This window comes from Parus major, chromosome 2 (assembly GCF_001522545.3).
Source record: "Parus major isolate Abel chromosome 2, Parus_major1.1, whole genome shotgun sequence".
In the NCBI taxonomy this organism is placed as follows: domain Eukaryota; kingdom Metazoa; phylum Chordata; class Aves; order Passeriformes; family Paridae; genus Parus; species Parus major.
Genome location: NC_031769.1, coordinates 55,612,473 through 55,638,932, shown reverse-complemented (window position 1 = coordinate 55,638,932; position 26,460 = coordinate 55,612,473). Strand labels below are relative to the sequence as shown.

The following is a 26,460-nucleotide window of genomic DNA, read 5'->3' as shown; positions in this document are numbered from 1 at the left end:
GAAGGCAAAGCAGGCTCAAAACTTAAAAGCTATAAAGAAAAAATTATTAACATAATTAAAATAATAATAAGAATCGTAATAAAACTTTTAGAACACTTGTCCTCCCTTTCCCACAACTCCTTTTCTTTCCCACAGACAACACAGAGACAAAACCTGGGATTTTCAGATTCACAGTCTCTTAGGGGGAGGAGTTTCTCTCACCATGTCATGGAGACTTCACAAGAAACAGTTCTCCCGTGGCTTCAATGTCACAGTGAATCAGCTGCCTGGGAAAGGAAAATCTGTTTGCAGTGTGAAAGTCCCTCCCATGCCTTGCAGCTTTCCCAAAGCTGCTTTCATGGGCCATGTCAACCTATGGGATACCATTTCAAGGATGAGGTGTTCTAGCATAAAAAAACCCTGAAGTTCTCTTCTTCTATCTCTGGCAATAGAGGCTTTTCTTCTTCTTCTATCCATGGGGTAAAGTTTCTCATCTCTGTCTCTGCTCAAGCTTCTCACTGGATTAAAGCTTTTCAGCATCCACACGTTCCAGCACGAGTGCCCTTTTCTCATGGGCTGTGGGTGAATGCTGCATCCCCCCATACATCTCATGAATTACAGGGAAAAAAATTAAGTCTGATACATCAAAAATATATCTTTACCATAGCTTTACAAAGAGAATTTCAGCCGAAGGTATCTCCTCAATCCCCTCCTAACTAGAATTTAACGAATTTATTGACCTCAGTGTCCCATGTTGTTTTCCTTACATGCCTTCATCCTTTCCTTTTCCTGAGGTGGGAGAGAATTGCTGCTCATAGGTTGATTTGTTCTCAAGCGTTATCAATTTAAACAGTTTTTATAGAGTTCTGCAGTGCTGAAAGGTTGCTCTCATCCAGGCTGTGCACTGGGGAGATCGCTCCCCGTGCCTCTCGCTGCTGCTCACGGGGTCTTGGTGAACACCATGTGAGCTGTGCCGGCCACCAGCTCCACTCAGCGCTTTTCTTCATGTGGAGTGTGGGGAACAAGGAAAACTGCTGCTGCTTTTGTCCTTCTGTCTGCAGCACTGCTGGCTAAAAGCAGCTAAACAAACAAAGTTCATTGTGAGCTGTGCCGAAGCAGCCACGGGCACCTGCGGCTGTCCCAGCCATGCCAATGTTTCAGACCCAGAGTCTGCTCTCAGACCAGGCCACCAGTGGCTACTTTTGGCCACTTCTGGCCTCACGGCCGCTCCCAGTGCCAATAGAGCCTCCATCTGGCATTGCCAGGCAGTGCGGCTGGAAAAAGGACCCGTGGGCTCCAGGAAGGGGCCCAGCCCCACTGGGAAGGGGCCCCAGCTGCCCACAGGGACAGGGCCTGGTGAACTCCCCAGTGAGGGGCTCAGCAGCCCGCTCACCACCCCTCGGGGGCAGAAAGTCTCGTCTGGGCTGCATGGGGCCCAGCCATGTGGGGCCAGTCCAACCAGCACACAGTTTCCTCTGCAACAGCCATGAGCCAAGTGAGCGATTTCCTACATGATTGTTTCTCAAATGTGAATCTCACAGAGGCAGTGCCAGCTTCTAATGGTTTAATAGGTTGTCAATTCTGAGAGCTAGCCAGTTTTTGGTTTTAGCTAGGCACAGAGGAGGCTCTTAGCAGCTTCTCTCAGAAAAATCATTTCTGTGATCAGCTTCTTCCCTCCTCACCAAATGTCAGTGCAAAATTCGACAGTAAAAAATACAGCCTCCCTTTGTTTATTAACAAATTAAAAAAACTGGTTTTTAACAGTTCTCTTTAATTTTAGAGAACACTTTTTTGAAGTGAGTCATACATAAATTTATTAATAAACTTCCCTTATGTTTGACCTTTGAGGGAAAAAGGGTCCTACAGGTTCTTTTCTGAAGCAGCATGTGCCATTAAAACACCATTTTTACTGTAAGTTGTACTTTAATTAAACATATGGCCCAAATGGAAATAAAAAACAGAGCATACAACCCCTCCTTATTTTGCAGAGTACTTGTTTATACAAGTGGCTCTATTGAAAACAGCAGGACTATTCAAGTGCACAAAGCACATGAACGAGTACTGTTAAAAGTGAACATTTACCACCTACAAGCTGTCAAATCTCTTGTGTACCTTGGCAGGATTTCTTCTTCTGAATGCCCCATAGAGTGACATAGAAAAGAGTTGCTCTGTCAATACTCACACTTGGGAAGCAGCTTTAATCTCTTAAACCAAGCCACAGGCTCTCTGCTCTCGGTTCTAGCAGGTGCAGCTGCTTCCTGCTGTGGTGCAGGAGGGCTGCACTCACTGCATAGGTGCTGGCTATGCCTGCCTGCAGGGATCATGGGGGGAGAAAACAGGAATACAGAAGGTCCTGGAGTGATAACTCTGGGCTTGTTAACACGGAAAGGTTTCAGATTGTCAAGGAGTATGAGATAATGATGCATGTAACTTGTATGCCAGTGCTGAGCCAGTGTGTCTCTGTGACAGAGAAATGTCTATTAATACTGTTTCCTTTCCTGAACTTACTCACTGTACTGCTGTTTGGCTTTTGTTCTGAATTTATATACCAGAACAAGTTAGAAATAGCTGTTGGTGTTTTGAACCAAATAGTCCAGGTAGCTTTAAAAAAAAGTAGGAAACTTCCATTAAACATTTGAATAATGAAATCATAGAATGGTTTGAGTAGGACAGAGCCTTTAAAGATCATCTAATCCAAGTCTCTGTGTCTGAATCACATTCATCTTTCACTACATAAGTTTGCTCAAAAGCCTGGCCAGCTCAAGCTTGAGTATTTCCAGAGATAGGGTATCCACAGCTTCTCTGTGAAACCTGTTTCACCCTCATAGTGAAGAATTTCTTCCTTGCATCTAATCTAAATCTACCCAGTTTTAGTTTAAAACCATTCCTACTTGTCCTATCAGTAGAGGCCCTGATAAGAAGTGCATCTCCAGCTCTGTTGGAGACCCTCTTTAGGCTCTGGAAGGCTGCCAGCTGGAGGTCTTTCTTCTCCAGGCTGAACGACCACACTCTAACAAGTCCATATCTTTCCTGTGCTGAAAATCCAGGTGGGGTCTCATGGGAGGAACAGAATCCTGTTGGCCACATTTCCTTTTATGTGTAACAGGATACATTTGGCTTTTTGGGCCACAAGCATACAGCACTGACACATGTCCAATATTTCATCCATCAATACCCATAAACTGGTCTTAATCTATTTATGCCTCAATTTGTATCCATGTTTGGGATTGCCCCAACCCAGGGGCAGGGCCTTGCTCATGGCCTTGTTGAACTTCATGAGGCTCACACAGGCCCACACCTCTAGCCCATCCAGGTCCCTTTGGACGGCATCCCTGCCCTCCTGTGTTGTCGACCACGCCACATAACTAGGTGTCATTCACAAACTTGCAGATGGTGCACTAACTCCCTGTCTGTCTCATTAGTAAATAAGAAGTGAAATGAACAGTCAAAACAAAAACACTGCATTTCAGTGCTTACAAATCTGCATTTACGCATTATCTATCATATGTGTTCTGTTGCAGTAGTCTGTGGGGAATGCAGTCGTACAAAATTTATGTCAATTTTAGTTCAGTTTAATGTTTTAGTTTATATGTGTTTTCTGTGTGTAGCGTTTAGCAGGAGCCCTTCATAAGTAACTGTAGCTGTAATCTCTTGTAATGCTTTATTTGAAAGACTTGTCTCTACAATATTTTGTTTTAAAGTTACGTTTTCAGAAATCCAGATGCATTTCATTAAGAAAGAAGGAAGTATCTTAAGATCAGAGGGACAGGCACACTGCAACAAGAAATTATATATAAAAAACTAAACTCCTGAAGAAATTTATTTGTAATATTGTTGTCTTTTGCAGTTACATAATCCCATTCTTCAGATTATGCATATTTCAAAATGTTTGGGTTATGATTATTTTAAGATCATTTTGTTTTATTGATAAGTAAAACAAACTACTTGTGTATAAAATATTTTTAATGAAAAAAATGAGTTGCTTTCTGTCAAAAATAAACTAATTTTCCTGTAAAATGTAGAAAGTGATTATGCAAAACAGGCCATGTTTTTAGCAGGAAGTATTTAAGCTAAACTCTAGGTATCAATTAAAATTTGATTTAAAAAATTATAACTAAATATTATTACACAAATAAAACCTCAAAACTCAAGTAGTTTTTCACTTATTTTACTAGATGAGAGTAAGAGCAGTAAGACTGGAGAGTAAACTTTCATCCCTGCTGTTGTTGTGCAGAGGAAGAAAGCCAATACTAATCCATGTGTAGCTGTATCAACAAGTGGTTATTTGTGGCTATTACCTATGAGCAGAAGGTGTTAGAGAAGTAATGGAGATTTTAAGTCACAGAAAGAGTAACCATTCTACCTTGAGGGAGAAAACCAGTGAAAAAAGTGTGCCTTGCATCTCAAATAAAGCAATCAGAAGGAAATATTTCTAACTAGTCTTGTTCTGCTGCTCTCTTGCACTTCAGTAACATGCAGAATACGTTTTCTCAGTTTTTGTAAGCAAGCAGGCAGCAATAGGAGCAAGCAAGTCTCTAACCCAAGACTGCATTGCTCCTGAAACATGATGGCATCACACAAGCTTTAAAATCAAGTGTACAGCAGAAGTTTGAGAAAGTTCTGCTCAACAACTGATTATTTTTCCACCTGGGATATAATTAGAATATTAATGTGCTGTTGCACTTTATGATTGCTAACAACTTGTCTGTCTAAAAACCAAAGTGATCTCAGTTTTTACCAGATTAGCCAAATTTTTTAATCCTGTGAATTTACTGATAAAATCATGGTATGATTGGTAAGTCATGGTTTTGCTTACTCAGACCATGGGACTCAGTTTGCCAGGCATGGTTTACTTGGTGATGATGGGGTTCATCTGACAAAGAGAAAAACCATCTTGGGTCAGAGACTTGCCAGACTAGTGCAGGGAGCTTTAAATTAGATTATTCTGGGAGGGGGGCACCTATCCCTTCCAGTCCTGACATTCAGGTGTCAGCACCTCTAATGGATGCCTGGAGCAGTGTGAAGGCATTCCAGATATTCCAGCCAGTGAGTCAGCTTTATCCGGGTTCAGGCTCTGATGCCTCTACACAAATTCACGTAGTATGGCAAAAAAACAAGAGGAACTATAGATGTATGTCCACAGGCTGGGGTGGATATGATACCATGGGCATCATGGAGACATGGTGGGGATGGCTTCTGTGACTAGAGCTTTTAAATGAAAGGTTTTAGGCTTTTTAGGAAAGACAGGCAAGGGACATGAGACGGGGATGTAGCTCCTGTGCCGATAACCAGCTGGAGTGTATGGAACTCTGACTGAGGAAGGAAGAATGAGGATCCAGCTAAGAGCTTGTAGGTGAAGCGTAGGGGGAGGACAGGGAAAGGGGATGTTATAGTGGGGGTCTGCTACAGGCCACCCAATCAAGAGGATGGTGTGAATGAAGCCCTCTATAGGCAGACAGAAGTGGCCTCATGCTCTCCAGCCCTGGTCCTCATAGGAGGTTTCTACCATGCTGATATCTGTTGGAAGGAGAGCACAGCAGAACATAATCCCCGAGGTTCCTCACCTTGTTAACAACAATTTCTGTACACAAGCAATTGAGGAGCCAACAAGAAGGTGCTATACTGGACTTTGTGCTCACCAAGAGGGAGGAGCTGGTAGGGAATGCAGTGTCAATGCAGCCTTGGCTGCAATGATCACAAAATGGGGGGGTTTCAAGAACCTCAGGGCAGTGAGGAGGGTACTCAGAAAGCTCACTTCCCTGGCAGACTTTGGCCTCTTCAAGGACTTCTCAGTACAGAACCATGGGATAGTGCCCTGGATGGCAGAGGGGCCCATGAATGCTGGCTGAATTTCAAGTATCACCTCTACCAATCTCAGGAACAATGCATCCAACAAGGGCAAAATCAGGCAAAAATGCTAGGAGGCCATCATGGATGGGTAAGGAGCTGCTGAGCAACCCCAGGAAAAAAAAAAAAAAAAAAAAGCAGCTTTCAGGAAGCTGAAATGAGGACAGGTGGCCTGGGACGGAAACAGGGGAATTACAGGAAGTTAGGGACAAGGTTAGGGAAGCCAAGGCCCTGGTAGAATTGAGTCTGGCTGTGGATATTGAGGATAAGAGTAAGGTCTTCTATAGATATATTGGAAGCAAAAGAAATACTAGGTATCTATACCTAGTTATCACTTGCACTCTCTCCAATAGGAAATAGGAGACATGGTTACCCTGGACAAAAAGGCTGAGGTTCTCAACAACTTCTACACCTCACTCTTTAACAGCAAGTGCTCCGGCCATGCCGCCCTGGTCAAAAAAGACAAATGCAGGGCTGACAGAATGATCACCTTCAGCCCACTGCAGGGGAGGATCAGGCCCAAGACCATCTAAGGAGCCTGAATGTTCACAAGTCCATGGGACCTGAGTAAATTAATCTGTGAGCTTTGAGGGAACTGGCAGATGAAGTTGCTAAGTCACTATCATATTTGAAAAGTCATGGCAGTGAGGCAAAGTCCCTACAGACTGGAAATTAGGAACTAACCCTCATTTTTAGAAAAAGGAAAGCAGAAAATCTGGAGAACTACAGTCTGATCAGTCAGTCTGATCTCTGTGCCATGCAAGATCGTGGAGCATTGCTGAGCCCCTGGGCAATGAGGCAGCACTGCAATAGCTACCTGGCCTTCCTAAGTGACACATTCACATTGCTTGTAGGGAAGGACAGTGCTTGAATCATGTGTGAGATATGCTGCTGAGCAGGCAGAAGTAACATGTGTCCTTTGTTTCCAGTTTCTTTCCACTTTCATTTATCTTCTTTCGTTAATAGTTGTAGTTTAAAGGAGATTGGAGGATTTTTGTGGTTTTTTTGGTTTCTCACCAAAGTGCCCAATGGCATTATTCATTCTGTGGAATAAAATTGTTTAATTGTGTGGAATTAAAGAAGAGACAGTTACATCCTTCAGTGATCATTAAGAGAAACAATTGTTAATTGGTAGCTTCTCACTTCTTGTTTCTATATATGCCAACATTTTTAAAAATAAAATTACTTGGCAATCATTATAAAGTGTTCATTTGTATACCGTACCATTATGAGGAGTCTTTCATGCATAAATAACGTAGCCTTAGTTTACTCCAGTTTAATCCTCTCCGAGGATGTAAACCTCCATAGCAATTACAGATTGATTTACTGTGAAGCAAGACTACTCTGCTCTTGAATGGGTGTATCTGCAGGAGTGATTAATGTGCTTTAATGCTGATGTCACTCCTGTAGCTACTTTGTTTTAACTTTTCTGAGTATTTTAGACATGGCTTTAATTTAAATGTTTCAGTATTTTTGTATCAATAATATATCCAAAACAGACGAAAGGGAATTTCAGTGCCGATGTGGGGACTTGAACTTTGAGAATATTTGAATATATTTGGCCCTGGAAACAGTTCAGGTTTATGATAGGAATTCTGACAGCATATATCCTGTAATTTCTCTCTTTAGTACCATTATGATTTCATGGCCTTAGCAAGAATTCCGATCTCTTTTCTGTTCTCATTCCCTGTGACTGACTCTGCCATCTCCTCATAAAGGCCTGCTTGTCCTTTACTTTCCAAAAACCTGAGCAGAACATAAGAGGGAAAAAAGTTTATTGCAACGGTTGGGTAATTTGACTCCACATCACAGACTAAGATGCTGCTCTAATTTCTTTTAGATGTTGTACAATGAAAGTACATGTTGGTGCTGCCCAAGAATACTTGTAGTACAAGTATGGGAAGAGGCTATAGATGGACACAGATGGGTGAAAAAGTAGAAGAGATAATATTGGTCAGTTCACCAGCTAAAATAAAATGAACCAGCTGTTGAGTTTCAATGCTATGTCTTAGAATAGTAGAGCTGTGTGTGTGCATGTGGGAGGGTCACTCTCCTCAGCATTGCCATCATCGAAGCAGCAGGCTTGCAGTGCCAGTTGCACTTTGGGTATGGAAATGCCCTGCTCTTCCACTGGCTGTTTCCTACCATTGTCACTGCAAAGCCAGGTTTGGTCACTGGCATTTCAGCCTACTTTCAAACAAAGTGCAGCAGTCACTGTGATTGCAACATTTCATGCTGGTAAAATGGAGGAGATTTTTCATTACTAAAATGCAGAACTTCTACTCACAGCATTTCTCCATCTGTGCCATGTCCAGACAAGAGAGTTAGACTTTGCATATTTTAAGAATATTGTATTAAAAGACTTTGGAATTTTGTAAAAAAAAGTAAGTGTAACAATAATCATATTACCTAACCTATTCCATTAGCTTTAAAATGTATACATGTAGTTAACTGCAGTATTAAAAACTTCATAAGCATAACTGAACATCAGTCTCTCAGCATATAATAATTACATATTTTACCTAGATTTTCAATGGCATTTTCAGTTCTGTATTTTGGGTGCTTTTATGGACTTCACATTTTTGTACAGTTACCTTAGCACTTGATTCAAAACCAAGTGTTTTGAATCAAGTGCTAAGGAATAATTATTCTTTAAATGTTTAAAGGATTAGCAAGAATCTCATACTGACCTACTAAGGTACCCATAAGTAAAGTAACTTTCTTCTTAACTGAATGATAATGCAGGAACCTGTTTCCTATTTTCTATGTTTCGCTAATAGAGAGGTTTTGATGTATGCATACATGTCAGTATCATAATGGTTGCTCTGTTAACTGTCAAGACATATTTTTCACAAACACAGAACATCTCTGGTTTCTGTATATACAGATGTTCCTCATTGCTAAAGACCTAGGTAAAGAGATAACATTGTTATTACCTTAAAGGCCTAACCCACTCCCCACCCCATGTGGGTTAGGCAAGTGGGCATGGATAGTGCTGCTGGAAATATGACTGCTACTGTATGTGCAGCTAGACAGTGAAAAAGAAAAAAAAAGAGCACTGCCATATTTAAAATGGAAATAGAACAATAAATCAAATCAAAATGTAAAATGTGTAGAATATATGAGATGTAAATGGCAGAGAGGCTATCAAAGCTATTATTATGAAGTGACATCCACACTCCCCCTCCATACTGATAGTATTGAATTAAAACCAGGAAACTACATGACAAACTGCATTGCAACAGTTATAATTGTTGTATTTTTCCCTCTGTGTATTTTTAAACCGTAGAAGTTCTGATGTAAGTTTAGGTCATAAAGAAAAACATCCTTAATGCAAAATGTATGAAAGACATTAATACACATTTAAGTGCTTTTGAAAATCTTCAAGGAATTTAGGAAACTTGAATTTCCAGAAAGACCAATCTAGGGCCATCACACAACAAGGATGTCAATAAAGAATTAAGAGATTAAGTAGATGTTTCAGGGTAAATATGCAGGTCACTTTGCTGGTGTTATTGAACTCTGTTAATGCATTTTACTTGAACCGTAACCTGACTGGTTCACTTTTATGATAGCAGAGATGTGAATCAGTAAAATTAACTAAATGTTAACTTTTTTTGTTGTAGGAAGCCCTTTTGTTATGTTTAAACAGCACAGGAATATAATAACTATTTTTTTCCTTGAGACAGGGCCACCTTGAGCAATGTTTTCATAATGCATGCTCCAAGGAGTACTGAGTGGAGACACTGCCCCAAAGATTGACATGACAACGTAGAGGCTTTGTTTGTAGACCAAAGTGATTGAACTTTGGATGAGCTGGTTTTGAGCTGGGATATCCTATTTATCTTCTGTGGTGAACAAGGGATTTAAACAACTGGATTAAATGAAATTATAGAAGCAGGGTCTGAGTCAGGAGTTGCATTTACCATTTTTTGTAACATGTTAGGAGCATTGAGACTTGCTTATGAAGGATGAAAAACAGTAGACTTGTTAGGCCTGCCTTTCTAGCACTGCTTTTTTATCTAAAGAGTGAAGCTTTGTTGAGGTGAATGGTAGTGCATAATGTTTAATTCAATTTACAGTTAACAACCTAAGTTATACACTATGTCAAGTATTCCTAGGCTATGTGTCATGGGACAGTTTATTAGGGCTTTCATAATTTAGTTGACATTTCTAGTCTGGATCTTGGAGAAAAATGCAGTGTGTTCCTGCAGCTGATTCTGTGCTTCTACCAACAGAAGGAATCTAAAGAGTTGAAAGGATCACAGCACCATACTCTTGAGTTTTGTGATTTACACAAGAATTTTTATTCTCTCAGACACAATGGTACCTGCACTTATTTCAATTATCTCCCTTGATCAACACTGACTAGCAGGGATTGTTAAAGCAGATTAAACTGGTGGACATTAAAACCTTGATAATACTGATGAAAGCTGGACACTTACCTGAGGTGGGCAGCACAGTGCAGAGAGTACTGGCTTGACATTGTAGATTTAGCTCCTCACAGGGAGCTACAGTAAGACCACATCACAAAGCTTCTGCACTTAAGTTATTAACTCCTCTCCTTCAGTACATAGTAAACCTCATGCAAGGTTTATCTGTTTGGAGCTCTATCAGTACAAAACTGCCTCTGAACCCAATTTATCTGAGGAGGTCCTTGCTGCAAAGAGAATGAATTGTTCACTATGCTCCTACAGTACTCATATGAATGAGGTGCTTTGCCTCATCTGCCAGGTACGTTTGTAGCCATTGAAAGTGTCTGAGAGTTCTCTACAACAGCTCACAGCACCAGACTGATGCCTATTTTTCTGAATCTTTTCCATTTTTTTTACAACTAGCACTTTATTGATAATATTTCAGGACTTAATGGAGTTAGTGCTTTGGGTCACATTTGTGCTATGAAAGAGAATAACGAGAATGTGAAGATATCTCCTCTGCTGATTTATCTGTGTCTTTTTCTTTCTTTACAGTATTTTGTTTGCAGACATTGTGGGGTTCACTAGTTTGGCATCACAGTGTACTGCCCAAGAGTTGGTGAAGCTGCTGAATGAGCTTTTTGGAAAATTTGATGAATTAGCTACAGTAAGTACAACCCTGATATTTCAATTTAATATACATTTCCTTCTGAAAAATGATGCATGAGTTACACATGTTAGAAATCTGTAATAGACTGATGTAGCCCCACATGTCATGAATTTCTAAAGCTTCAATCTTCTATTCTAGAGGAAAAACAATCTTTTTAAATTGTTTGGGAAAGAAGTGTGCTATTTTAAAATATACTTTTCTTCCCCCTTCATGCAGTCTATTAGTGTTCTTCATTGGTTTCGTTTGTACAAAATAGAGAAAAAATTTCAATATTTACATTTTTATCCTTCATTGAAAAAAGATTCAGAACAATGGAAAATATGAATATTGACAGTCTGGTATAAAATTTTCTGTGATAATAGGAAGCTAGAGAGTAAAATTCATTCCTCAGAGAGAACACTCCTTAAAACAGAAATGATGGTAGCTTTTCAGAGAGAGGTTATTGTAGGCAAAATAGGATCCATATCATCATTGATACCTATGTTTTTGGTGTTGCACTTATATTGTACTAGATTCCCCAAGGAAGAGAAAATGACAGAAATGTTCCTTGCATATAACTCCAAGCAGCCGTATTTGACAAGAACCGTTTGATGGGAAATGAGAGGAATTGCTGTGCCAGAAAAAGTCACACATCTTGTTTCAAATTACATTTAACAAGATGCAGAAAATGTGTTTTCCCCCTGAACAAAGCAGAACTTCATCAAATCTATCTTATTTGCCAGCGGTCCTTAAAACCTTCATTGCTGAGAAGGAACTCTTCCACATAAATTATGATCCTTTACTGTCTGCGCAAAAAGCCTTAATTTCTCTATTCAGCCTGCAAGGATTATTTTCAAATTAAAAAATAAAAAGAAAAAGAAAAATAATAAAAATATACTAATAATAATAATAATAATAATAATAATAATAATAAAAAAAACAACAAAAACAATAACCAAAAAAGACATCTCATGGTTTCTTTCAGCTATGTGAGGAAGATTTGCTCCTTAGGGTTACTTTCTAGTTCAGACTGTGCTTCACTGAGGTGTGATAAAGGACGGATGTACAAGCTTTCCTTAGTGCCTTGTGATGTGATTAAGGGAGACAAATAATTGTAATTCTCCCTGTCATAAGGGAGAATTACAGTTTTTCAGAAGGATTCTGATCTCTTGGTTAAAGCAGTTTCCAGATATTCATTATTAGGTCAAAACAGAGGACAGGGCTGATTTTAAAACTATGCCGTGCTTGAGTATTCAGAATGATTAAGGAGGAAATTGCAGAAACTTTAGAGTGTTAACAGTGATAGGTAGGATCCCTGTGTTTAGTAAAGTGCAATCTGTGAGTGTTGCTGTTGTGTGCTGCTTTTTCTTGGGAAGCAATGTCAACTGGAAGGTGCAGTTTATTACTACTATTCTTGAAACAATTGCCCTGTCTTAAAAATATGATGCTTTAAAAGAATCCCTGTCACCACTGTAGAAAGTGTAATAAGTATAAGGCAGCATGTATTTACCGGGAGCCTCAAGTTGAATCTGGGCATTTGGGCACATTGACACATTGTAGAAATAATGAGTCTTTGCTTTTTGACAGTACAGTTCTGTTAAAATTTGTCCTTCTCACGTTTAGAAGCTGGTTTTTGCTTTTTATATCAGTTATTTCTCTCTTTCCATGTGTTCTGTCTTTAGGCAATTTTTGTTTTGTGGGTTTTTGGTGGTTTGTTTTTGTTTTTTGGTTTTTTTTGGTAAGGCACAAAGTTTTACTCTCTGAAATGATACACCTTTTTTTAAAAAATCACAGTAGTTTCAGATATAGTTACAACTCATGACAGGGAATTCTGAAAGTGAACCTTAGGTTTCAATATAAAGTCATTAAATTCCTTTGAAAATGTACTTCAGCATTCAGTTAGTAGAGAGGGGGAAAAAAAAATCCTGATCTTACTACTCCCTCCTAGAAATAATTTGTACTTTTATCATGTTCTTTCATGTCTATTCACCTCTAGAGGAAGTATGTTTTTTAAAAACTTACCTTGCACAAGTTATTTTACCTTGCAAATCACCGAGTCTTTGAGAAGAGTGCTAGGGAAGAGTTGATCAGAATACAGTACTTAAAATCATAAAATATATTGAGCTGTCAGGAACCCATAGAGATCATCAAATCAAAAGCCCTGCTCCTTGCAGTAATACTAAAACTAAACTATATGACAAAGAGCATTGTTCAGATGCTCCCTGAAAATGTTGGCATGATTTACATGTAATTTTTCACAGTATTACCATTTGGTTTCTTCAAGGAACAGTCCTCAGTAATCATACAGGATTTTGCAGTCTCCTCAGTAACTTTTGAGCCCTAAGGCCAGCTTCAATCACTTTGAAGGAATGTGAGTTTCAAAAATATAAACAAAAAGAGTGTCATTATTAGTATCCTTGCAGGAGTGTGACTTCATCCTAGACAGACATCAGAGAATCCACACACGAATGCCTCAGGGTTCATTTGTATGTCTGGTTACTAGTTTTGTAATGTCACTGTCTTTAGGCACCCTGATACAAGCATTTTGGGTAAGTTTCTCCATGCAAGGATTCCCTTGGGACACAAGAATAACAAGCCACCTTCCTGAACACAGAGTTGGTGAAGTTTCACATAAGGCCCATGAATAGTTCAACTCAAAAGGATTCATTTCCATTGCATTTTATCTGCTGCTCAGACTTAGTTTACTTCTTTCTGGCTGCTATTATGAAGTTCTTTGGTTTCCTCCCATTAAACAAGAGTAGCTTTCTGCAGTCTTAAGATTTGGCCCTGCTGATAGACATTCTGCATTACATCAATAGATGCTCCAATAAATGCTTCAAACAACTGATCTTTGAATGAGGTCTTCAGATGCCTTGCAATCAACCTTTGATACTACAGCTGGCTTTCAGTTTGTCGCTCTTCAGCTTACTTGTAAGAGTTACAGATTTTAATGAGATATAATCATTTGCATTATGCTGTCATGGTCAAAGTTCTATTATGTTTTGATGCAGTTTAGACATGTCCCAAATATTTTACTGGTAATATGTCATCTTAATAGAAAAGAGGAGTCAGTTCTACAGCATCCTGAATTTTAATGAAACAGGTTTGATTTTTAGAAAAGTTTCTATTTTCTCTAATTGCTTTCTTCTTTGGTAGATTTTTTTTTTTCTCACACACTTCCTGCATCTAAACTACATGCAGAGTTAATTATTTGTCTTTAGAGATTCAGATATTTCCCTTTCAGCATCCATCTTTCTGCATCTTGGGCTTCTAAGACTTTTCATTTACAAGCTGACAAGGATGAAGAATTTTAGGTGCTTTTCAAAGGACATCTCTAGAAGAGGGTTTTGATATTCTGAATTAAAGTTCTTGTTTCTTCATGCTACTTTTGGTATCTCATCTATTAGGTAGACTGGTATACACCATCTCCTTGTTCTTTCCATTTACAGTTATGAATACCTCCAGGCTTTGTCAGGCTGAGTCTATTTTTATTTTTTTCCATTTTAATTTAGTATCCTTCCCTGATTGCCATCTTAGCATTTAACAGTTTTTACTTTGCATATTTCAACATTACTGAAGTGTCTCTTTCCTCCAGTTCAAGCTCAAAGATACTGAGCTGAAAAACATTGTTTCTGAGCCTTAGGCAAAGAATCAGTAGATAATATTTTTAATCAGCTTGTGTGTTTCTTAACTGTGTCAAGAACAGTCAGTTCTTTGCTGAGCATTGAACTAGATTTTCCTAGAAGTAATCACTCTAAAAAATTGTTTATATTGCATCTATAGAATGCTTTTAATTTACATTAAGATAATTATGATGTATTTTTAAAATAAAAAATGAACAAAGTTTTGTGGACTGTTTAAGGTGGGAAAATTGGTGCCGGAAAGCTTAAGTATGAACTTAGAGCATGTAACCCTTCTTTGTGAAAATTGGTGTGCACTGAGGGGCAGGATATTTAAAAAAGCTAATTTTAAGGAGAATTATCTCCTCAGTTCCCAGCAAAAGTCAGCACAGACACAGGATCCCACTGAGGCAGATCACCACATAAGTTTAAATCCAGTTCTGAACAACCATCCAGAGACATCTCCTGGAGAGACCTAAGGAAGTAAACTATCTTAAATGAAAGTGGTCTTAATCAGTATGCCTGTAACTCTATAGGATCAGGGAATAAAAATGTGTGCATACACTGAAGCTGAAGTGTCTGGGGACAGTTTTCTAGGGAAAAAGTTAACATGACACACTCTAAGTACTGTAGGAACATATAAATGGGCAAGTACCCCAGAGAGTAAGTCTTGCCTATTTTAGGTATATATTTTATTTTAGGTATATCCATTTATAGTATACTTTAGGTAAGAGGATACTGTGCTTGGTATGCTAATTCTTTGTCACAATTCTTGCCATAATTAGTATGCTTGTAGTAAATTTCCAAATGGTTCCTGAGTTTGTATACTGCAAATCTGAAGTTTGCATCTTTATACAGGACTGTATTGGATTGTTCCAATTAGCCTCAGGTGCTTGAATTGTGGGCATATGTACTGACACTTCTTGTTTTGACCTGTTGTGTAGTTACCATAGAAAAAAGTATTTCTGAAATCTGGAAAAATAACAACTATTTTAATTTAGAGCTTAATTTTTCATCATTTTATAGTGTATTTGTTTTAGGCTTTCTTCTCCTGGAATATACCTTCATAAAAGGACAGAATCTAAAAGGATACTTAATAAATCCTAGGAAGGAGACAAGCATGTGTGTCAGTTATTATGATTGTATAAAATACTCTTGCTAAAATCCTTGTTCATTTCCAAGTGAATTAATATATATTACTGTTGCATAGGTTTTCACTCTCCAGAAATAAAAAACTTTTATCATTCTAGTTTTGTAAAATTACACTCAATGTGAAGTAAGGGAAGAATTGATCATAAAAGTGAGAATGTAGACAAAAGTTAGGTCATTTTAGGTCAGCATATATAATTGCTAATGAAATTGAGGGAAAGCATTTGAAGCAAATGTCATCCTTTCTATAGCTAACCTGGATAATTCTACATTTGTTCATGCATAATGTGGCTCCCATGATGGTGGATAATTTGTAATGACTTCACAAACACATCACTAAATTAAAAGCTTACAAATGCTCATCTAGAGATGGTCAGCTTTCCTCAATCAAAGCCTATCAAGTAATTTTCTGTGGCACTTCCTATTCATCCTATACTGCATTTGATTGCTTTTTGTATTTTCTGCCACTGTAGAAACTCTTCTTTTTAAGTCTATGCTAACTCTTAGTGCAATAAGTGTGTCTCCATTACTCTGCTAAATCAAACTCAATAAAGTATTGTAGTTAGCTAATTCTCAAGGCTTTTTATGCTGCACTGTGGCTCCTTCCTGGAAGTCTATCTCACAAGTCAAGAAAAAGAAAGCAAACAATTTTTCTAGAGATTGCTCCATATTAATTGATAAATCAGGGCAGCGAGGATAATATCTGATAGGGAACAAACAGGCTGGTGATTTCAAAACCAGCAGGTGATTTAGTCATACGTCTTCCATCAAGTGAGTGTCTCTTCAGAAAATACGGTTGCATTTATTTTCTTCTTTTATTTTTCTCCTGCACAAATAAGAAATTGACTTGGAAAAGTGGTAATGGAGTAAACTTTGTTTTGTTGGTTTTTTTTCTTTCTTTAACTGTCTACCAGGCTGTTGTCAAGCCGTTGGAAATGAGCCATTTGTGAGGTAGACACTAATAAGAGAAATCACTGATTGATTAACATTTATGTGTTGTTCTCTCCAGATTACTAAAATGGCTTTTCTGAATAGCTTTCCTAAGGGTCAAATAGGCATTGTTTGGACACAAATCATGCTTACCAAATTTGAAGATGAAAATGGCCTTATAGAAGATTTTGAAGTATGGGCTAAAACTGAATTTATTTTGAAAAGCAGGCTTCAGTTTTAACTACTGAGTACACTCTAGTGCTTCAAGTTCTGCCCAAAAAAGGCAGGGGAGGGAAAGCCTTTTTTTGGCTGTATAATCTAGTAAAAAAAAAATTGTGGTTTCCATTAAAAAAATATATTAGTGTCCAAAAACCTTGAATTCAAAGGACTGTTCTGTGTCAATGTAGATTTTGAGATCTACATATTACTTTATGTGTATCAATAATTATTTTACTTATATAACAGAATTTAGTAAAGGATTTCAGAAAAGTCTGAGTTAAACTGGTGAGGCATTTTTGGCTATAGGCTGTGAGAATACTGTTAGGGCCCTGGTGATAATTCTCCTAGAAGAACTATGCTTGTATTCATTAACATATATATTAATAATGATAATTGGTGGTATATTTAAAATCCTGCTGCACAGAAGAACAAATATTAAGTAGTCACAACTGGAAAAGCCTTTTGTACTACTTAAGCATACCCAAAAAGACAGCATTTTTTATTTGAGGTCTGAATTTGCTGGTTAATTTATAAAAAGAAGTAGACAAGCCAACTTTCCCAACCAGTGCCTTCTTCCGTGCATGAACAGAGGTAGTTCTTATTTTATAATACTTGTTCAATACTGATTACCATTTACAAAGAGAGGCATGGGAATGCCTGCAGCAGGAAGTGTGTGCAGCAACAAGTCCCAGATGCTGGCAGTACATGGTGAAATGTCAGACAGAGAAGGATCACTGTAGGCATAATCACTGCTTCTGAGCTGGAATGTGGGCAGTGATGTGGAGAATGTGGTCAACTCAGGAAGGCTTGAATTCTTGTAGGCAGGAGACTGGATGAAAATATATATATGCCTGCATGAGAATGAACAAGTATGATTATATGATTAGGTATTTTTTTCCAGAAATTTTAAATTCCATCATCATCTCTCTTTTTATTTATTTTTTTTTCCTTTCTGTGTTGCTGAAGTTGAATCTATATTGCACACTGCTGGGAAAATAATCAGACTTTTGTGAATCCCCTCCCATCATATTCACAACAGTTAATTTTTCATGGTGCTTACTGGAATAATCCCAGCTTTGTAAGTTGGATTCATTTAATCAGGTTATTTATTTTCTGTGCCAAACTCTAAATGTTGCTGTACTCTAGTTACAAAAGATACCATCATCTCTTCATGTCTCCTTATAACTATAAGTTAAAGGTACTGCTCTTTTGAAGACATTTTGTTATGTGCTCTCTGTTTAGAAATGACTTATTGCTCAGGTGGAGGTAGCAATTATCACATGCCATCATTTCTGTTTGTTTGTTTTAAAATGGGAGAGACCTCTTTGGCTGTAAAAATTAAACTTCATGCAAACAGGAGATAAATTTGATTGTAATGCAAACTGACTAGCTTCTCATCTGCAAGTCTGTCATACTGATCATGCTGTATTGCAAACTATGGTTTGTGAGTAGGAAATGCAAAAATGTGTGTGCCTTTACAGATAAATGAACAATCTTTCCTGGTGAATTGGAACTGAACTTGAAACAAAAGTTTTTCAAAATGCAAACATTTCCCAGTATTCAGTAGTGGTTTGGCCTCAGTCCTTTGTTTTGGGTCCATATAGAAATGAAGTCTCATTGCAAATCTTTAATTCATAGTAACCAAGCATGAGAGCAAGGCAATAATATTTGTTCAGAGCTATATCTTTAAGCAGTGTTAACACATGTGTGTTGAATGATGCAGGGCTGGTCTCCAGTACATATGTGTCTATTTTTAAATAAATAAACAAATGTGTATGTCAGTTGTTGTGTACAGGGAATCCAGATTTCATGAACTGTAAATTACCTCATTTGATCACAGAAAGGTTCCCTGAATTATTACGTAGTATCGGAGAAGATTTTTACCCTGCTAATATTGGAATATTTATATAAATAGTAAAACTTTTCCCATTCTGTTTTTATGAAAGGAAAATCACTGCAGAAGAATAAAAATCCTGGGGGACTGTTACTACTGCGTATCAGGATTGACCCAGCCCAAAACAGATCATGCCCATTGCTGTGTTGAAATGGGACTGGATATGATTGACACCATCACGTAAGTACCAAGCTTGGTGAGCCCAGACAGGAGTGCTGCAACAGCTCCAGTGTGGTGTTCATGAAGTGTGCTCTTAGGAAAACATCTGTGGCTGCTAACATCTCTGTCACCTGGCAAGTCACACTCTTGCATCCAGGCCACAGGACCCAGATTTCAGGAATGGCCACTCTAGACATCGATTCTCCACTCCATTTAATCACTGTAAGTGTGTAAATTTAGCATATAGACGGCACCTACATGTACTGAATAGGTGGCAGAAAGATAATGGAAAATAAAAAAATGCACCCTATTGCCTATTGCCACAATGAAATAAGTCAAATTTATTGCTTTGCTGTGATAAACATTGCTCATTTTGCACACCAGTATGTAAACTCAAAACCAGCCCTGATGTATGCCTGTTGAATATATGTTTGTAGTCTCAAAATCATAGCCTGCTGATTATTCCTTTTTTATGTAATGTTTAAACCTTCATTCTGCTTTTCAGAAATGTAATGTGAAATTTACTTTGCTGCTCACAATTTTGTTTATGCTTGAGATGTCTACATTGATCATTATTTTGCCAAGTCAAAAAATATGGATGTGAGAGAACTGTGAATGAGTTTTTTGGTAAAGCTGGAGACCTATTTCATTTTCTAGGACAAAAAGGATAAAGATGGAAAATTTCTTCAGTATTCTATTGCCCACTTCTCCTTTTCATTTGCTAAACATACTACAAAATCTCTCAGAGTGTGAAACGTTGGGTAAATTCATTCATTTTCTCCCTTATTCAATGCAAGTTCATCACACTTGTAACCACTGTAAAATTGATAAAATTCGTAATCTCTTAATCTATAATTTGTGATAGTCTATGATAATATAAAATCCTTAAAGAATATGTGTATTCTTTCAGAAGTATATGGATACGCCATTTATAAGGAAGCCCTGACCTTTAGAAACATAATTACATGTACAGGTCTTGTACACATTTTTCAGAAGCTTTTTGGTTTGTTTGAGTTTGTTTTTTTTTAAATCTCTGGAAAGCAATAGATGATGCTCTCATCATCTTTTAAACCTAACATTAATGTTTAATTCGTTAGTTGTGCTGTATTTCAAGTATACAGATAAGGTATTGATATAGCTGCTGGAACTGTCCTCTATAGAATGTATCAGTTTTATTAGAAATGAACATGTTCCCTTTTTAGGGTATATTTTATTGGCTACTGACAATAAGGTAAACTTGAAAAAGGAGTTGAATTAGAAAATAATGAACTGTGACTGTTCAACCTGCAGAAGAGAAGGCTCAGAGGGATTCGTATCAATGCAGATAAATACCTAGTGAGAGGGAGTAAAGAGGATAAAGACAAACTTTTTTCAGTGACATTCAGTGCCACCACAAGAGGAAATGGGCACAACCTGAAAAGAAATTCAATTTCAATAGAAGAAAAGCTTTTTTTTTTTCTTGTGGAGGTAGTCAGATACTTGAGAGATTCCACTGAAAAGTTGTGGCATTTGTGTCCTTGGAGAGATTTAAGCCCAGCTGGGTACAGTTCTGGGTAAACTTTTGCAGCTAGCTGTTCTCTGAGAAAAAATGTTAGTCTAGATGATTTCCAGAGGCCCCTTGCAGCATCAGCAATTTTGAGATTTTAAGTGGATGAGCTGTAGGATGTTATCTAGATATGCTTAGTCAGAGGCTGTAGTAGAAGATAACTGGCCATTTCAGGATTTTACTTTTTTTAAAGAATTCATAAATTTTAGGTCTTTTGTGTAGTTACTGGTCAGAGCAGGGTGAGAGGGCAAGATGGGTAAGAGGCAAAGTTTTAAGACAATGGCAGGTTTACTTAGGGTTGTTTGATAGCTGAGGACCTATTCTGCATTCTTTGTGCATAAGCACAATTAGTCTCTCTTCTTCACAGAAACCAAAGTAAGAAGATAGATTCCCCAGATTTACTTGTTTCAAAATATATTTAGTAAATGAAAAGGAGAAGTCAGGAGCTTCTGAGAATGAAGTTGGAATGCAGCATTTTATGTTGTATTGGTGTGATTATTAGGTTTTGTTTATCAGTTCCATGAGATACAAAGTCACTTTTTTTAAACTTCCCCCTTTCATGCAGAGGTGGATGCCAGATGGTAGTCTTTTTAAAGTCTATTCATTTTACTGTAGAATTCAAGTCTTGGCACTGTAAATTTATGCTTGGAATTTGTCATCCCTAGTGATAGGTTTGTTATTTTACCTGGGATGAATAAATAAATAAATTAAAATCTCTTGAGCTGTGATTCATGTGATGGATCTGTTGAAAGTGCCCATCCCAGAGATACGTACTAACAAGAGGTGGGGCTTTTTTCTGGAAAATCAAGGAGTAGAAACTTGTATATCTGACTGATGGTTCTGTGATTGGACTGAGTTGAATGTGTTCAGATAAACTGATACATTCCATTCTCTTCATGTTCTGCATAACTGTTATTTAAGTATCCTACAATATGGTGCTGAATGTATCATCTGAGAACATAACTTTCAAAGTATTATAAAATAATTCTAATTTTCACAATTTCATCCACCTTCCTCAAAGTGTTTTCTTCAAGGGAACAGAACCAAAATAATTATGGGAGGAGCTTTTTATTCTTAAAAACAGGCAAAACAAATAGTCTTATTTTCTCCTTCTATTCCAAAAGAATTTCTACAGCCATTGTGTCAGTACCTCAGGACAGGCCAGCTGTTTGTTCTACTTCAGAGTCACTTAAAGCACCACAGCAATGAGTGAAGTGTTCAATACCACCAGTGTTGCTCTTACCATATGAGTTTTGACTGCCAGGCTTTTGTTAGTAATATTATTAAAATGACCATATTCATTGGTGCCTCTAATGTGGCAGATGTCCTCACCTTGGTTATATTGTGTTAGGCCAAGTATTCACTTCACCTTACTTAAATTGATTGCCACTTTTGAAAGTTTCAGTCTTTTACAGTGTTTTACCTTATAAGCAGACACATTCATTAGCTAATTGCCATGTAGAAAAGTTTTTCCCCAGCTAACAAGCTCTTACTTCCCTCTCTCCTCCAAAAGCTGTCTAGAGTTCTGTTTAAAGCAAGTGTTATGGGGTAAATTTTATACATTCTTACTTGTTTTGCCTTTCCTGAGGCAGCACTTTATCAGTGGATATAAATTTTATTTAACAATTCTTTGGCTCAGCCCAGCAGCTCTTCTTAGTAGACAAAATGTGGTGAAATGACACACTTATCTAACTGCATTCGATAATGTTGCAGAGCAAGAAATAACCTGTAATGTTTCCAACTGGAAATAAGGAAAGATTCTGAGTGAGCACTACATAAATACCAGATTTTGGACTGCAGAATACTCTGGTTAATGTTCATAAACTTATCAAAACATGAATGGAATCTGGAATCATTCCTGCTGTCACACAGACAGTACATTTTCATGATGCTTCTTCCGTTAGCACCTTACTAGGATGTCATTTTAGTGCTGACTCAGAGGGAATTGCATCACTAGCTGCATCACGGGCCGTGTGTAGTAGCAGGGAGCAAGGCGTGGTAGGAGCACATCTGTGGGACACAGCAGCTGCTGCTTACTGCTTTAGTTCAAACTCCACTTGGTCAGGAGGGAAAGGATTACTTTAGAATAAGTCTCATCTGACCTTCTGATTGAGTGCTGTTGCTGCATTTGGGCCTTGAAGAGGTCTGAAGTGAACTGTCCAGGAACCCCGACTTCTTGAAAACTGGGCAGCCCAGTGGGGTTTATCAGCTATGTTCTGTGACACATAGGTGATTTCATCCCGAATGGATGACTCCACCAAATGGGAATGACTCCACCAGTCATCATGTAAAACCTCACAGATGAAAGTTGGGCTTATTTACACCTGGGGAGTGTTTTGCATTGGGGAGGTAGATGCTCGAACTGTCTCCCTCTGATGGGTTTGGTCATTGGCTGACGAAAATCACCAGGAAAGGGAGAGGATCTACAGTAGCTGGTTTTCATAAGTCCAATGGAAACAGCAAGTTTTCCTGTGTGTTTTTTGCCTGAGGAAATAGACAGATGCATTAACTTCCCTAATGTCAACACTCTTGAAGCTTTTCCCCTGGTCATCCAAAAGTCCAGAGCCTGGAAATGTTTGAACTGGCAGGAGTGAACTGACTTCAAGCTTTTAAAGAACCAGCAGCTGCCTTTTTAAGAAGCTGTCTACCAGTGGTGAAAGCTTGGTCAGCTTGCACCTCTGCCTAAGCAAGCCAGCAGCCCTTCAACAGCCCTGACTCTCTGTCCTAGTGCTCTGAGCAATACCCTGGAGAAGTGTATGTGTTTGAACCAAAAATCGTATCTATGCCTTTAACCAGGAAACATTAATTTCTGCAGATATTTTTAGACCTAAAGAAAATACCTAAATAATTATAAGAAATGGCATGCACAGATTTCTTGTTTCCCTCCTAGAGTGCTCAGGAGCACAGGTCTGGAGCTGTTCTGCAGGCGATATAAATTACTTTCATGGTTTGTAGCAGTACATAAAATATTTGTAGTTAGGGAGGGAAATAAAATTTAAAGGCTTTGTAGAAAACTCGAGCTGACAGAGTAGATGCTTTTATTAGTCAGTTGCATAGACTCTGAACACAATTGGAAAAAAAGAAAAGAAAATGGTTTTTAATTTCCATTTGTTTCTGGACCGACTATTGTGTTAACATTGGGAAAACTTTAGTATAGGAACTTATGAGAGAATAAGTTATAATGAATAATTTATATAAGAAACTCCTTTTTCCTATTTCTCTCTTGTTTGTGAACAGGTGATATTTTCTCAGAAATGTATTTATAATTTAATATAACTCAGTGGACATTTTTGTCATATTTTATTGTAGAAATGTTCAACATTATCATTGTACTGCTCTGAATTTGTATTTGAAGCCTCTTCTTTTTATATTACCTAATGTTCCTCATTTTTGATAGTTCAGTGGGGTATATTTATGGAAATCATCTGCATAAAGAACACAAAGGTCTACAAGACAAACTCAAAAAATGTAATGAACTGTTCATGAGCTTTTTTTTCCTACTCAAATTTAATAATGATGAAAGCATTTCTGAAACACATTGTAGCTTCTGGGGAAGATGTAGAAATACATTCTCAATTTAGATCTTGTACAAAGTGACTACTTATGGAAATTTTTTGTTCAAAACACAAAGTGTTTTCAGATTCTGGTTTATATCGTTCATTGGTGCATTATACAGTTCAGCTTATTTAACAAGGAGCATAGTCATCTATGTTGTATTTCTCTGTTCATCTTTTTTCATTTACTTTTTGTTATTCTATTAAAATTTCTAAAAAGAGATTAAATTTACCCCAGTCAGAAAAAGCAATGTCAAAGCCTTGAATGGACTTTACTTGTGTTTGAATTTCACTGTCCTTCCCCATACATTTAGTATGAGGTTTTATTTTTTTTAAATGGAGGAAGAGGGAGAGAACCAACAAAAAAAACCCCACACTCATTTGTGAACAGAGAAACTCAAACTTTTGTGGGTTCATTAATTAAGATTATTACATAGATTCTTAATTATGCAGGACAATATAGCAGGCAAGGTGTAATCCTGAATGGCTTTGGCTTGCAAGGTATAGTCTTGGTGTAAGGCCAGTCTATTAATGACAAAATGCACATGCTCAGGTGGAGGTACAAAGTGTGGTCCCTTATTGTTAGGTGGCTTATGTTATTAGGGTCTTTCATTTCCTCAAAGCCTTGTCAAACAGTGGGCACAACAAAGCTTTCTAACACTAGAATCCTTCTAGGATTCCTTGAAGTTATATTCGAGGCTTGACTGGGAACAGATACTGAGTAAGGGAGAGCTGACCTGCAGTGAGTAGGAATAGGACAAGGCAATATTTAATCTTTCAGAAAGCTGTGCATAAGCCTTTCTGTGCTGTTGCATAAAATATGACTGAAAAATGTGTTATGCACAGATTCTTTGTGGGGACAAAAGAGATCTCCATGCTACTCACATTAGTGATGGCTGATATGGTATGTACTTCAGCACTTCATAGGTGCATATTTAAATTGCATATTTAAATTGAGGCCAGGTATCTTTTCTGCACATCCCACATCTTGATCTGTGCTGACCTTTCTGTTAATTGTATTTAAACAAGTACGACTTCTGAAATAGTTGAAAAGTTTCTAAAGGCATCTCTGGAAAATCCAGTGTTACTGGATGATACTTGAAAAAAAAACTGGTCAATGAGGGTCAAGGGAAAATTATAGCTAGAGTATCATTTTAAGGTCTTCTTCTATTAAATGCATTGGAAAATTCAAATCAGGAAAATCAAGTGAAAATAAATTCTTACACTGAGTAGTCAGTTTCCTTTCTTTAACAGAAAGGGCAGAAAAAAATCTATGTACAGTTTTATTACATACCATGTAATATTTAAGTTAGTTTCAAGGTGCCTTTTCAGTGTTCACAACTTTATGCAGAGTTCAAGTCATAGCATGCCCTTCATTTACAGAAATGAAGAATCTTTCCTTATTGTGGCACTAAAAAAAATTCTTTTAATAAAAATTCTGCAGATTAATTCATCCTTTACCAGCTAGGCAGTGAAAATCTCTGAACATTGAATTTAATTTACAGGTGCAAAACTAGTTACAGGCTGGTTTGGTACCACTCTTATAGGAGATTTGGGAAGATATTAATGTTTATAATCACTCTGTAGTTCTTACAATGATATATTACTTTCATCATTTTCTTTGTCCTGTACTCTGGTAACTGGGTAATTGAACCAATTAGAACATAGTAGAATGGGATTAATTGCTTATATATTGGCCATCTCAACTAGTGCCTCTTTGTACTTCTTTTCTCACAGAAATGGTCAAGAACTTTAGAAATACTGAGATTTTGGTTAAACACTAATTAAAATATAACCAAGAAAATTATTTTTTTGGAATTGCAATTAAGGCTTTGAAACTAGTGAAGGTAGAGTACCTGAATATACCACTTCAGGTTTTATAAGATCCTTTCTATTCAGTCATGTATAAATATATGTGTTCATTTTGGGAGGAGAGAAAATGAAGAGCAGTCATCATCTAAATATTAATAATCTGATGCTGTCCATTACAGATCTGTTGCAGAAGCCACAGAGGTTGATCTCAACATGAGAGTTGGATTGCATACAGGCAGGGTGCTTTGTGGGGTCCTGGGTCTCCGAAAATGGCAATATGATGTCTGGTCAAATGATGTGACATTAGCTAACGTAATGGAAGCTGGAGGACTGCCTGGGTAAGTCTGAAAAAGAACTGTAGCAAAAAAATTAGAAAACTGTATGGGTGAAGAGTTTCTTTCCTTTTTTGAGGCATTTGCAGTGTAATTTCTATTGATGAAAACAATTGTGTTTGGCAAGAGCAATCAATGTATTATGTGATTTATCCCCTGTAATTTTCCAAATGATATTTTTGTAATAGGTTAGATTAGAAACAAAGCATTTTCAAACAAAATCATTTTTAGAAGTTGTTGAATACAAAAAGAAGTAATGAGACGAGGTTAGCAAAGTAAGAATGTTAGACTTTGATCATTTCATATTACAAAAGTGAAACCCTGTGGCTGTTTCAGGAATTTTTTACCTTTAGAC

At 37.6% G+C, this 26,460-nt stretch overlaps 1 protein-coding gene across 1 annotated transcript in view; it reads left to right on the top strand.

Annotated features, from left to right (window-relative positions):
• Positions 1-26,460, top strand: part of ADCY1 (adenylate cyclase 1) — a 147,040-nt gene that overhangs the window by 68,119 nt on the left and 52,461 nt on the right. The window contains exons 4-6 of the mRNA XM_015620219.2: positions 10,797-10,908; positions 18,755-18,882; positions 25,953-26,111. Coding sequence (XP_015475705.1) covers positions 10,797-10,908; positions 18,755-18,882; positions 25,953-26,111 — 399 coding nt within the window. The remainder of the gene's footprint in view (positions 1-10,796; positions 10,909-18,754; positions 18,883-25,952; positions 26,112-26,460) is intronic.